Raw genomic sequence first — 12,214 nt, 5'->3', positions numbered from 1 at the left:
GACCAAAGGGATTCCATTCCGTTCCACCTGGCCTCGCTGTCTAAGTTATATCCCTTCACATGAACTTGGCCAGAAGTGGCAGCTCAACTCAAATAATTAAGCCAGGAAATGAGATTTCCTTTGAGCAAATATACGGCCGTGAAATAAGTAAGGAGCTTAGGAGTGCTCCAGACCTGTGGATTCTCATTTAAATATTTGTGCCTGGAAATGACTCATGTCTCTGGGTAGACATCTTGCCTTCGCTCTCGCAGGAAGCTTCTCGCCGTTCTTTTAAACATGGTTAGTTGAAGCTTTACAAAAGCTTGTTCATAGGAGGCAGGTCCTTGGGGAGAGGCATGTGGTGAGCGCTCCCGAACCTCCTCTGACTCCCTAAAGTTATCCAGTCAGTTCTTGAGCACTGTCCTTGCAGCCTGGCGGTGTGGACCTCCAGCAGCACAGCTCACAGCCATACGCTGCTGGGCCATGGGGGATGCGTCCCAGCAGCAACTTGTCACCCTGTTAATCACTGCCTGTTAGTGCCTGGCAGCGGTGAGCAGGGGCTGCTTGTGCCGCTTCACCTTCTGCCTTGGCTCCAGCCCTGCTGCTGCCAGCTACTCCTGACGCTGAGTGCCAGCCCTGGCTGCTTTACAGCTTCTGTTCTTGCTGTAGTAAGCACGCTCGGTGACTTGGATGTCTGGAATGATTCCTCTGCTCTAAGTGTTTCAAGTGAAAAAACCAGCTTGTTGTACATAGTGCCTCTTCAGGGTTCTGCTCACATGCAGGGCAGCTATTCTTCTGACAAGGGTATTCTCATAAAATACATAGCTTCGTTTTCATTTGCTTCAGCTCATGCCTTTAAAGATCCTCAAGATAGTATTGTTCCCCCCTTCCCCCACTAAACAGAGTCACGCCTCTTAGAGCATCATTTGGCATCACACTTGGGTTTGGCACCAGAGGAGGAATACCACCAGCACCCAGACCAACCTGCTGCTGGCCCCCTTTCCTCACTGGGGCTGGCAGGGAGCTCTGCAATGTGCTCCTGGGCAGGCAGCAGCAATCCCGCAGTGCTCCCATTCCCAATCTGCAGCCTCAGGGCCCCGTGCTTGGCCCTGTGCACTTGGGCTTCCCCTGCTGCCAACACCTGCGCTGGGTGTGAAGGTCAGGGCTGTTAGTTCAGAGCTTGGATGCATTCCAGTCGCATGTGGTGCAGTTTCTATAGGCTGATTCTGTGTCAAGTCCTGCCTTCCACCAGCAGTATCTTGTTTGAGGGAGAAAATGGGACTTGTGTATGCTTTTAATCATGATAGACTTCAAAGGAAATTGGTTTTTCAAGATAATCATGTCCCCATCCCTAGTGAATGCTGGATCCTGCTGCAAGCTTGTGTTTGCATAACTGGGCTTTGAGTTCCTGTGTCACGTCTTTCCAATTGTGCACCATCAGCACTTGTGCCCGCAGTGCTGCTTTGCATGCCCTTCCTCTGATCTTTACGTGATTCTGCAGTCTTCTTGGACTAAAGTCCTGCAGATCACACGCAAGCCAGGAGAACTTGTATAAAAGTGGGTCTTTTCTCAGGGAAAGTGCAATCTCTAAGCAGAACAACTTGCTGGTGGAAGATAGTCCAGCCCACAAATCTTGAGATGAAATACCACACTGTAGCTACAGTCTTGCACTGAGGTTTGTTGGTGGCTGAAGTTTGGTTTGCAAGCAGCCGTGCAAATGCACTGTTTGCTGCTCATGGGGTGTGCAAGACTTTTTAGCTGCCTGGCATCCCCTCACTGCTGTATGTCTGTCCCACTACAGTAAGCAAGCCATGGTGTGGATAACACCAGAGCCCATTGCTCTGATGCCTTTCCCTTTCCTTCATTGCCCCCATCTGTGTGTTTAGAGCCCCTGGAGGCTGTGCAGAGCTCCCAGGCTCTCCGAGGTATGGACTACAAAGCACAGTTTTCATCTGGTGTTTAGCACAGCACAGTCTTATGTACAGTATTTGGGTCTTTTCTTAATGTTCTTTCACAAATGTAATTGGGTAAATAACCTGCTTTTTAACTTTTCCCCTTCTTCCAGGTTGCTATAAAGATAATTGATAAGACACAGCTGGATGAAGAGAATCTGAAGAAGATATTTCGAGAAGTTCAGATTATGAAGATGCTCTGCCATCCACATATCATCAGGTTATATCAGGTAGGTGCACTTTGCAGTGAGTTTTCCCTGTCTCTTCACTACACCTTTACACTGTATAACAGTGTGTTCCATACATTTGTCCCTCTCTTCCTTGTAGGTGAAGTGCTGGGAAAGTCCTTTATGTTTTTAAGATCTCAAAGTACTTGAGTGAGAAGAGGACAGGCAAAAAGTGTGGCTAACCCTTCTCTTTTCTGGGAGATCACACTTCCGCTGGGGGCTGGCCCTTTGCCATCACTTTATGGCTATTGTCTGCTTTTCAGCTTCCCAGTTGAAGCCGGATGTGGGTTACCCTTCTCAGTTGAAGGGAGAGAATAATTCTCGTCCTCTAGCAGGACTGAGAGCGTGCTGCTCTCCTCTCCCTGCACAACTCCCTGGTGGTTTGTGGACTTGCTGATCTGTTCTGTGCTTTCTTGGAAGGTGATCAATAGCAATGGCACACCTGCTTTTGTCCGATGTTTGCAGACTTTTTGCTTCTTTGGCGTTTTTACTCTGCAAACAGAATTGCCAGAGACAGAACCTACTTGTGCTGCTTTTTACGCACGTATTCAGCGTGGTCAAACAGAACAGCAGGGAAGGTGCAACAAGCCAGAAGTGAGCAGAGTGATGGGAGCAAGGAAGTAAGAGGGACCGACACCTTGGTGAAATGCTCAATGCTATTCTGGAAACTGAATATTCCCTCTCTGAATCTTTTTGATTCAAGGCCTCGCACAATTATTTACAACCGAAGGGTGTTTGAGAGCTCTGTACAAATTCTCTTCTGTTGCGTGCAATCTGATTTCTGGGAAGCTGGAGGAAAATGGCTGCTTATCAGTCCCTTCCCAGAGCTGCCTGCTGCCTGCCAGGCTTATGCAGGACCACCTGCCCTCTGCTCACAGCCACAGCCTGAACTGGGAAGGGACAGAGCTTCCATCCCAGCTCTGGTTGGGAAGTCAGCTCCTCTTTGGGCAGGCACACACATTGTCCAGGGCCCCTTATCTTGGGAAAGAATTACAGTGCAAGAGACTAATTAAGTTGAGTAACTTGCTGTTTGTGGCTTCCCTTCTCTGATGGCAGGCAATGGAATGTGAAAACTTGAAATTCTGGGGAAGTAGTCAGGAGTTATTTCCTTCTGTAATGGGATGTTCATGTATGCGTTTTAAGGGAGAAGTTAAACCCTCAAGAATGGTTATGCCATTCCTCAGAATCAAACCCTTGTCTGTTCAAGACCAGTCTGCTTCTGATCTTTGCCTGGTGGATGTAAGCAATTATTTGGACTCCAAGGAGTTAAAACTGAGTAGAAGTGAGTGAGGTTAATGTTTAGCTATTTTTGCCAAATAACCAAAATTGAAATGCCTACAGCAAACACTACAGAATTATGACATGTTAAGATACTTAGGGAATGTCTCTTTGTAGACTGATTTCTTCATGCTTTCTTTCTTGCCCCAGAATCCTAAATAAAAGTTACTAAAACCTGGATTTGGGAATTCAGAGTCTTTAATTGTTGGGTTTTTTTTATTAGGAATCTGAGTTTAAAACCATGCTTTCTGGATACATGCTATAGAAGGAATGCAAATTTCTATGGTGTTTCTCTTTGCATGAAGCAGTCTCCTTTATCCATTGCTTTTCTGTCCTTATGTCCAGGTTATGGAGACAGAGAGGATGATTTATCTGGTGACAGAATATGCCAGCGGAGGGGAAATATTTGGTAAGTACATTTATTGCATTCTTTAATCAGATAATGCACTCAGTTAACTACAGTAAACTGAAAATAGCTGCCCTGCTCTCTTGTTTCAGTTGAGAGATGCCCTTCAGCCTGAGAACTTTCCATTGACAAAGGGAGTAAAAAAATAAATGATACCAACTTAATGGAAAAATAACTTCCATAACCTCTGCTTCTTCTTTGGGTTTTGTTGACAGGTGGTGTTGCTCTTTTATGCTGTCTTTAGATTAAATAAGTTGTGGCATTAACCAGTTGTATACGATGCTGAGGGCTTCGCTTCCCAGCAGGTCATCTGGAACTTGTTGACTGTAGGTCAAATGCTGGCATGTGTTAGTAGCACTCAAAAACAAATAGGCTCCTGTAGTTCTGTAGTATTTCATTCTCAAAAGCATGTGGGTACATATATATATATTTTACGTATTGAATGTTATCTTAGTATATATTAGCTATGTTCATTTTAAACTCCATTGTCTGCTAGCAAGGTTTCTTCTGAGCTTTCTTCACCACATTTCTTTATATTTTTTAACACACACACGCAAATATCTATGCAGCACAATTGCAAGAGCTGTTGCCTAGCTTATTGGTTGTTTGCTCTCCAACTTGTCCTGTTAAGTCAGTGCAGGAATCTCACTTTTGTTCAGCACCTCTTACCCTCTTGAAAGCGAAGCTGAGTGCACTAAAAGATAAAGGTCTTGATGCAACAAGAGACCCCCCAAATTATTAAAGATAGGGCAACTTTAGCTGGGAGGTGCTGATTTCTAGTGAACGTGGTTCCTAACCGTCCTTCAGTACCATTGTAAATGGTTGCCATACTTTCTTCTTGGCATGATCCACATCCTTCACCTTCCTTCTCCTTTGGGAGGTGGCAGCTGAGGGAAGAGGTGAGTCGTGGCTGGTGCTTGCAGAGCATGAGTGGTGTGTTGAAACCCTGCCTTCACTCAGCTGAGTCTCCCAGTTGTTTACTCAAACATTAATCATGGTGCTGAATGCTCAGCAGTTCTGAGGGCTTGTGAAACTCATCTGATGCTGTGCAGCAAGCCATAATTGCAGCACAATCATCTGAAAGCGTATCAGACGCTGCCAGTGGTTATGAGACTTCACTTGTATGTGGATCACTGCAGGAAAGTATGAATTCCTTTTGACTTTTTCTCCTTCTTTTGTTGAATTTGGCAGGGACAATTCATCCTTTTTTAAAATCCAGAACTATGTGCGAGCTCATATGCAAACTTGGAATGAATTCTCCTGGTTATAGAAATAGTTTTCTACATGAGTTGAAGTGAAAAATCTAATTGCTTTCTGAAATATTTTATGCTGTAGTAAATTCAGCCCATTAGAATGGCTAATTCCCATTTTACTGCCCAGCATTTTATCCTTATTCAGAGCTGGGAGCAGTCAGCCCAAGCGCTGTCAGTGGTGCAGTAGCTGTGATGTTTTTCCAGCCCATGGCTGTGAGGTTGTGCTGGGCTTTTTGCATTTCCAGGTCCTTTATGAGGCCCAGCACCCTGAAGCATTAAAGCAGAGAAAGGAAAACCAAAGTCTCAGGTTTCTGTAATCAGAGTTTCCTGGGTAGCCATTAAGATTCTGCTCTAAGAGAGGAAGCAATTTACTGGGAGGAAGCAGCAGCCCATTTTGGAAATGTTGCCTTGCAGTCGTTAGCATCTCTAGCACTGCAGAATCACATCCTCGCGTTGCCCAGGGAGCATCTCCCTGCAGTGTGGGCTGCCAAGGTCAGTGGGTAGGTGGGCCTGGAGAGGCACCGTGCAGCCTGAAGAGCCCTTGAGCTCAGCTCTCACTGCATGGCCAGCAAACCAGAACAGCATCAGCTCACATCCTCACAGAGTATGGCAGCGTGTGCTCCAGTGTCAAGGGTACGTGGGAGAAAAATGCTTGTTCTCATTGGATTATCTGCCACCTCCTGGGCATGGGATATGTCCCCTGTATTGAACACGTGTGTTCTTTGTCCTTCATCTCTTCTTTCTCTCTTAATGTCTGTGAGATGGCCTTGATTTCCTCTGCATTGAATGCTCGATGTAAAGCTGAGTGCCTCATATAATCTGAGCTACATCGCTACAGCACTGTGAGCTTCAGGTTCATTTGAAGCAAATCTAAGTTGTTTCCCTCTGATGCTTTACAAAACCACTGAAGGTTTAAACTGGGCCTTACAGCTGCAAATATTCCACAGGCAGTAACACAGGGTGGAACTTCCAGCTGAACAAGTGTCGGTTTTGTCCCAGTGGCTGCTGTGTGAGATCAAGTCCTTGCACCTTTTCAGCTCCAGGAGGACACGGTGACAGAAGCATTTGGTGCATAGGAGCCAGCAGCTCCTGGCTCTGGTGTGCCTGAGGTCAGCGCTCCGGCCGAGCCACGGCCACCTCTGTACCCTCTTTGCAGCAGGGGTTTGTGCAGACTAAGCTTGCAATGGTTAATTTTGGCATACAGTTGCCCTTGGTGGTATGCAGAGTATTCTGTAGCTTCATTGTTCCTCTCCTTCCTCTGGAGCTTGTGCAGAAATGTCAGCGTGTTTTGAATGCTGCGCCTACGTGCGGAGCTCGGGGACAGGCCCGTGCTCTGGATTTCTTGGTTAAATGTGAAATTTCATGTCTAACCTAAAAGGACTTTTTTGCAGCCCAAGCAGCACTGATAATAGGGAAGCTGTGTTTCCAGACCAAGTGGACAGAGCAGCTGGCAGGAAGCATGTAGCACCTGATGGCAGCAGGGCTGAGCCCTGGGCAGTGCCCGGAACCAGGATCTGCCCAGACCCTTGAAGCTCACCATGCAGGAACCCATTGGCTGTGCCAGTTCTGTGCTGAAATAGGAATGGTTTTCCTCTCCTTGGTGTGAAGTGCAGCTCCAGCTGTGTACTTCTGCACTTCATGAAAGTTTTTAGTTTGTATCTGAGCCTGTGCTGGGCAAAAATATGCATCAAGAGCCTCATAGAAGTGTGCCTGCTGCAGTAGCTGGGTTTGATTTCTTGCCTGTAGGAGAATGTCTTTGAATGATTTCCGAAATGTTGAGAGATTGGAACTTTGCACTTGGTTTTAAGAGCACTTACTGCATCAGCAGGCTGTGTTCCCAGACTTGAGAGGATTACAAATGTGAATGACCTTGACTTGTTTAGGGCTGAGCTATCTATTAATCAGCAGTAATGCCTGTGTTGGAACAGTCCCTTTCTTGACTGCGCTCATCACCGTCATAGCTCTTCTGGGCACACGGTGTGTGACCATGCAAAGGAAAAGGTGAAATACAATGTATGAGAGTAAATGATGCTATTGCTAGCAGGGAGTTAAGGGCCACATATTGGCATTGGTGGTGGACTCCCTTCAGTATGAGCACAGAGAAGTAGGCTGCTCTGCAGACAGAAGCAGGCAGAACTGCTTTCATGTGTCTCAGTAATTAGTATTTACTGCAAGTCAATTATGTCACAGGTTTTTTAATTAATGGGTGGCTGGGAAGAATACAACCACCTGATGAGAAACCTTCAGAAGTGATTTATTTGTATCATTTTCAAGAAGAAATATCTCTATTGAGCCCTACAATTTGAGCAGAGTTTATAGGGTGAAATGAAATCCCTTCGGCCTGGTTTTTGGCTGTGAGGTGTTGGGATGGACCTGAGCAGAAGGGCCTCTTGAGGTGAGTGAGGAGAGAGTGCTGGGCATTCAGTCCTCACGTGATTCCTTTCTAAGCCATCTGCCCATCCAGGTTACCTTCCTGCATGCCACGTGGTGTGTGGGCACAGATAGAATGATGGGAAGGCCCCTTGTGGAGCTGCCTTCAACTCTTTAATTGCCAATTCCTTTTCCTGGCAGAGCTGTGTTCCTGTTCTGTGATGCTCAGGATCATGCTTTTGTCTCTCCCTTCTCTGCCATGTTTTTCTGCCCTGTTTGCCCTGACTTAACAGAGCAGGATGATTAGTGGCTTCTGTAAGCCTGGTGCTTTCCAGCTGTAAGCGGATTGATTTAAGGCTTGTTGCTGTTGGATACCTGCCTTTGTGATCTCTTAGGTCAAATGGAGCCTTCTTCTGTCCATGTTCACAATAGTAGCCTGTCTGGCCACAGACACTGCCTTTGGGTGGTGGTTTTTTCAGTGAAATTCTTGAGAGTATTCAGATTTTCTTAATAGAGATAAGCTCCATTTTCATAATGAAGTGTGTTCAGTATTACCAATATATTTTTACACCAGGTACCCAGAGATTGGGAATTTCTGTGTGTATTTTGAAACATGAGGGACAATTTTCTTCATTGCATCACAGAAGTAAAGATGGTCCTAAAACAACTTTGTTTCTGAGCTGTAGCACTTGCAGTGGGTGCTTGCATGCATCAGCACTGAGGCTGGGCCTTGGCCAAGGCTTCCTTGTGGAGTGCTACCAGCAGCAGGACCCTGGGTAGATATTCAAACTGTTGGAGTGGGGCAAAGAAAGCAAAGGAAAAAGCTGAAAAAGCTGCATTTTTATTTTGGTGTAGAAGCAGATTTGAAGCCCCGAAGCTTCAAACCAAAGCAGACTATTGGTTTCCCAGCTCCAAGTGGTCAGTAAGCACTGTTCTCTGCTTTGTCCATCACAGATCACTTGGTGGCCCACGGGCGCATGGCGGAGAAGGAAGCTCGGAGAAAGTTCAAGCAAATTGTGGCTGCTGTCAACTTCTGTCACTGCCGTAACATCGTTCACAGAGATCTCAAAGCAGAAAATCTTCTTCTGGATGCTAACCTTAACATCAAAATAGCAGGTGAGCTAAGACTACGGTGTGGGAGGAAAGCAGCTGCTTTCAGAAGTTAATAAATGTAGGCATTGGCTGCTTCCAGGTATTCAGAAAGAAGGAAACGTGGTGCAGCTAAAGGAAGCTTTGGATTTCTCTGTGGCCTGCTGCCCAGAGCTGGAACTGGCAGGTTATAGCCAGCAGATTTATATCTCCCTTCAAGAACTGCAAAATAATTTTTCTTTTAAAGCAAGTTTGGCTTCGTAGGCAAATATGCACCTGTAGATATTGCAGTGTTTCAATACACCGAGCGATGGCCAAGACAAATAAAGAAACTGACCTTGTTTTGGGAGCTATTGCCAGCTTAGGATTTCTTCAAAGCAGGTCAGGCCAGGTGAGAGAGAAAGAATGGAAAAGTAAGTATAACAAAATTAGTGGTACGGAAGCAAAAGGGGAAAAAGCAGTCTTGGACTAATTTCACTGTCTTGCTCTGCCAGGGTAAGAAAATAGTCCTAGTGACTTGGGTATGTTGTTCATAGGAGAAGCTGAAGCTGCTAAACATCAGGCCCTTTCAGTCTGTAACCTGTGTTTTGCAGGCTTCTTTTTCAAGTTGTCTTCAGTTTAAGCTAGGTATTAAAAAGGAATTCTTTACTATGAGGGTGATGAGACACTGGAACAGGTTGCCCAGTGAGATTGTGAACCTCCTCTCCCTGGGGGAATTCAATGCCAGGCTGGATGGGGCTGTGAGAAACCTGGTCTAGAGGGAGGTGTCCCTGCCTATAGCAGAGGGCTGGAGCTCGATGATCTTAAAGGTCCCTTCCAACTCAAAACACTGTGATTCTTTTGCTAACTGCTGTCCTTTCAGAGAGCTACATCTCAGGCAGTTTGTGAGCTGGCCTAGCATGCCCGGTGTCTATTCCTTTTGTACATGAGAATGAGCCTTGGCTGTTGAGCTCTGTGATGTACTAACTAGACCTGACTTCATTTATCTTTGTGGGATGAAGTAGTAACTGCTTGAAACAAGAGGATTTAGTACTGCCCTGGTCATCTCGTTTGGTAGGCTGGAACAGCCAATAGTTACGTTTAATTCTACTAGAGACTAACACATACCAGAGTGTTTTTGGAAGGCACTTTGTTACCCGTGCCCTGTGTTAATGGGGTTCCTCTGAGAGCTTGTCAGCTTTTACAAGGGTTTGTAACATGAATTAAAAAAACCCAAAGTGCCTGAGACTGTAACTTACTACAAAAGCCGTGAGTCTGGCAGAAAGGCTGCTTGGGAAGCGTGTGTAAGCAGCACGGTGTCTGCTGTGTGCAAACAGATGCACTCATGATCTGAGGCCATCGTGTGTTCAAGGGGTAAAATCTCATCTGTGTGTAAGGGAACAACCACATGAGCACACCAGCAAGTTCAGTGAATGCCTGAAAATCATGGAGGCTTTTTTATCTGGGGAAGGTGGAAACTATTTTCTTTCCAAATCCCTGCTCTCAGAATGGTCTCCAGAAGGTATTTCCCACCCTGGTAGTGGCAGTGTTTTTCTTGGCAGGAAGATGGAGCAGATTTGAATAGTAGCCTGGAAAAGCTGATTTATGGTATAGGATTTTCCGAGTATTAAGTTTTGTCCCTATAACTCATCAATTGCAGCCTGACACCAGAGCTTCCATTGTTTCAAGAGCAGAAAAAAAAAGAAAAGAAAAAGAAAAAAGAAGCGATAGAAACCGATTACTTTCACTGTCGACCTTCCAGAATAAATACAGCAGACTTGCACAGAACCTTGTTTTGCAGGGTGGAGGATCAGCAAAGCCTTTACTGCCAAGCCTGTTAATGCTGTCAAACTCTGGCCTCTTCAACAACACATTTAATATATCTGTAGCTTCAGCCAGCTGAAGCAGTGTACCTGCTGGGTGCTCTGTATGCAAACTGCTTGCTTTATTCAGACCCCTCATGGAGCCATGCACATTACCTAGCACAACACCACTGGTCTTTCTGACCTGCGTTTGCAGCTTTGCATGGCTTTACTCAGTGTTAGTTAAGCAACTGACACTTGCAATGCAAGAAGCAGGCTGATGCTGCTGTTTCTACTTGGTGGTAACTAGAAGCGTGCCTATTATATTTTATGTTTTGATTGATTGCAACTGTACAGCTTTTCCATAAACAGTACAATACGAACGCTGTGACCCCAGTTCTCATTTTCCCATGGATGCCTTTGCTCCCGCGTACCTTCTCAGTCTGACTCAGTAGCTGCTGGCACTGTGTTCCCTTGTGCTCCCAGTCAGAGAGTTCAGCCAGGTGTTGAGATTATTGCTAAATACCCAGGCCTCCCTAGGATATGATTTCAGACAGGAATCTGATCTATGCATTGCTTTGCATTTCTTTTGCAAGAGCCTGCTCGCTGCTTCGCCTTCAGAGGATAAAAGTCCCCGTGTGCAGCTCAACAGCAGCTCCCTGGGCTCTGCTCTGGGGTGACAGGAGGGACCAGACCCACTGTGTTATAGCACAGAGATGGCTTTGAGGTATTTTCCCTGTATTGCATCATCAGGAGGTTTGAGTTTGTCCCCCCAAAACACCCTTTTCCTTTTGCTCTGTTTGTGGAATGGGACCTGGCTGCTCCCCGGTGTTTGGATTTGCTGTGTCTCTAGGCTGGGGTGACTCGTCATGTTTAGAAGAACATTTATTTCAGTCTTTTGAGGTTTGGGAGATTTTGGTTTTTGCTCTCTTTTGTTGTTTTTTTTTGTTTTTTGGCTGTTTCTTTGATGTTCCCAAGTCCTCCCTCTTACCTTGATGGGGTAGGGGAGCTTTAGGTGTGCCATTTCCACCTCGCTTGGCTGCAGTTCATTGAGCACTGATGGCTCCCAAAGGAACACTCCCAGCCCCAAGCTCCATATGGAACAGACACAACCACAGCTCTAATAGGGATTAGCTCAGCTCCCTGCAACCAGAACCCTTCCTTTCTGCCATGCCAGGTGCTTCCAGGAGCTGCTGCTTCTGTGAGCTGCTGATTCACCACCTTTCCTTTCAGCATCCCCGCCTTGGACTGCTTCCCGAAGGAGGCACCCTGCAGAGCTGCTCTTTGACCGTCTCCTCCTCAATTTCAATGGAAAAAAAGTGAATCTGGAGGCTAATTTCAACCAACCACAAAAGAGGAGTAAAGTCCACTCACTGCATAAAAGGATGAATAAAAGTAAACCAGAGCAATTAGTTCAAAATATCACTGAATTGTGAAGTACCAAAACCCCAGTGTGTTCTTGCACTGGTTTACAGATAAACTTGACTACTGAATGCTTTGCCAGTAGGAGATGGAAATTGTTTTAGTGCTGCAGATTTTATTGCTTGTTCTGGCGGTCGTAGCTCAGACACTTGTTAAAAATCCCACTGTAAAAGTGAGACAGTAAATCAAAAGCTTACTGAGGTGGAAAAGACAATTGTGCAGCTGTCTGCTGTGTCCCTCCAGTTCATCTGCCTAAATTCATCTTTTCTTGTGTTCTGGAAATTAAGATTATCCCATTTCCTCCAGTCAAAACCTCCTGGTTTTGATACCGTGATGGCTTTGCATTTGCTGTGCTCTGTTCTGGGCAGGGGTCTGCACCATGTTGCCTGTTCTCTAGAAGGTTAAGCAGGAATACACCACTCTATGGGGGTCTCTGCAAGCACAGGTAGTCTCTTGG

General features: G+C 45.8%; 1 protein-coding gene across 4 annotated transcripts in view; it reads left to right on the top strand.

Annotated features, from left to right (window-relative positions):
* Positions 1-12,214, top strand: part of SIK3 (SIK family kinase 3) — a 65,881-nt gene that overhangs the window by 28,969 nt on the left and 24,698 nt on the right. For all 4 annotated transcript variants that reach the window (XM_015883891.2, XM_015883893.2, XM_015883892.2 and 1 more), the window contains exons 2-4: positions 2,045-2,161; positions 3,782-3,845; positions 8,420-8,581. In XM_015883891.2, the coding sequence (XP_015739377.1) occupies positions 2,120-2,161; positions 3,782-3,845; positions 8,420-8,581 (268 nt within the window). In that variant the 5' untranslated portion in view covers positions 2,045-2,119. The remainder of the gene's footprint in view (positions 1-2,044; positions 2,162-3,781; positions 3,846-8,419; positions 8,582-12,214) is intronic.

This window comes from Coturnix japonica, chromosome 24, assembly GCF_001577835.2.
Source record: "Coturnix japonica isolate 7356 chromosome 24, Coturnix japonica 2.1, whole genome shotgun sequence".
Classification (NCBI taxonomy): Eukaryota; Metazoa; Chordata; class Aves; order Galliformes; family Phasianidae; genus Coturnix; species Coturnix japonica.
Note: the sequence above shows the minus strand (reverse complement) of the source record. Positions and strands in the feature narration are given on the sequence as shown.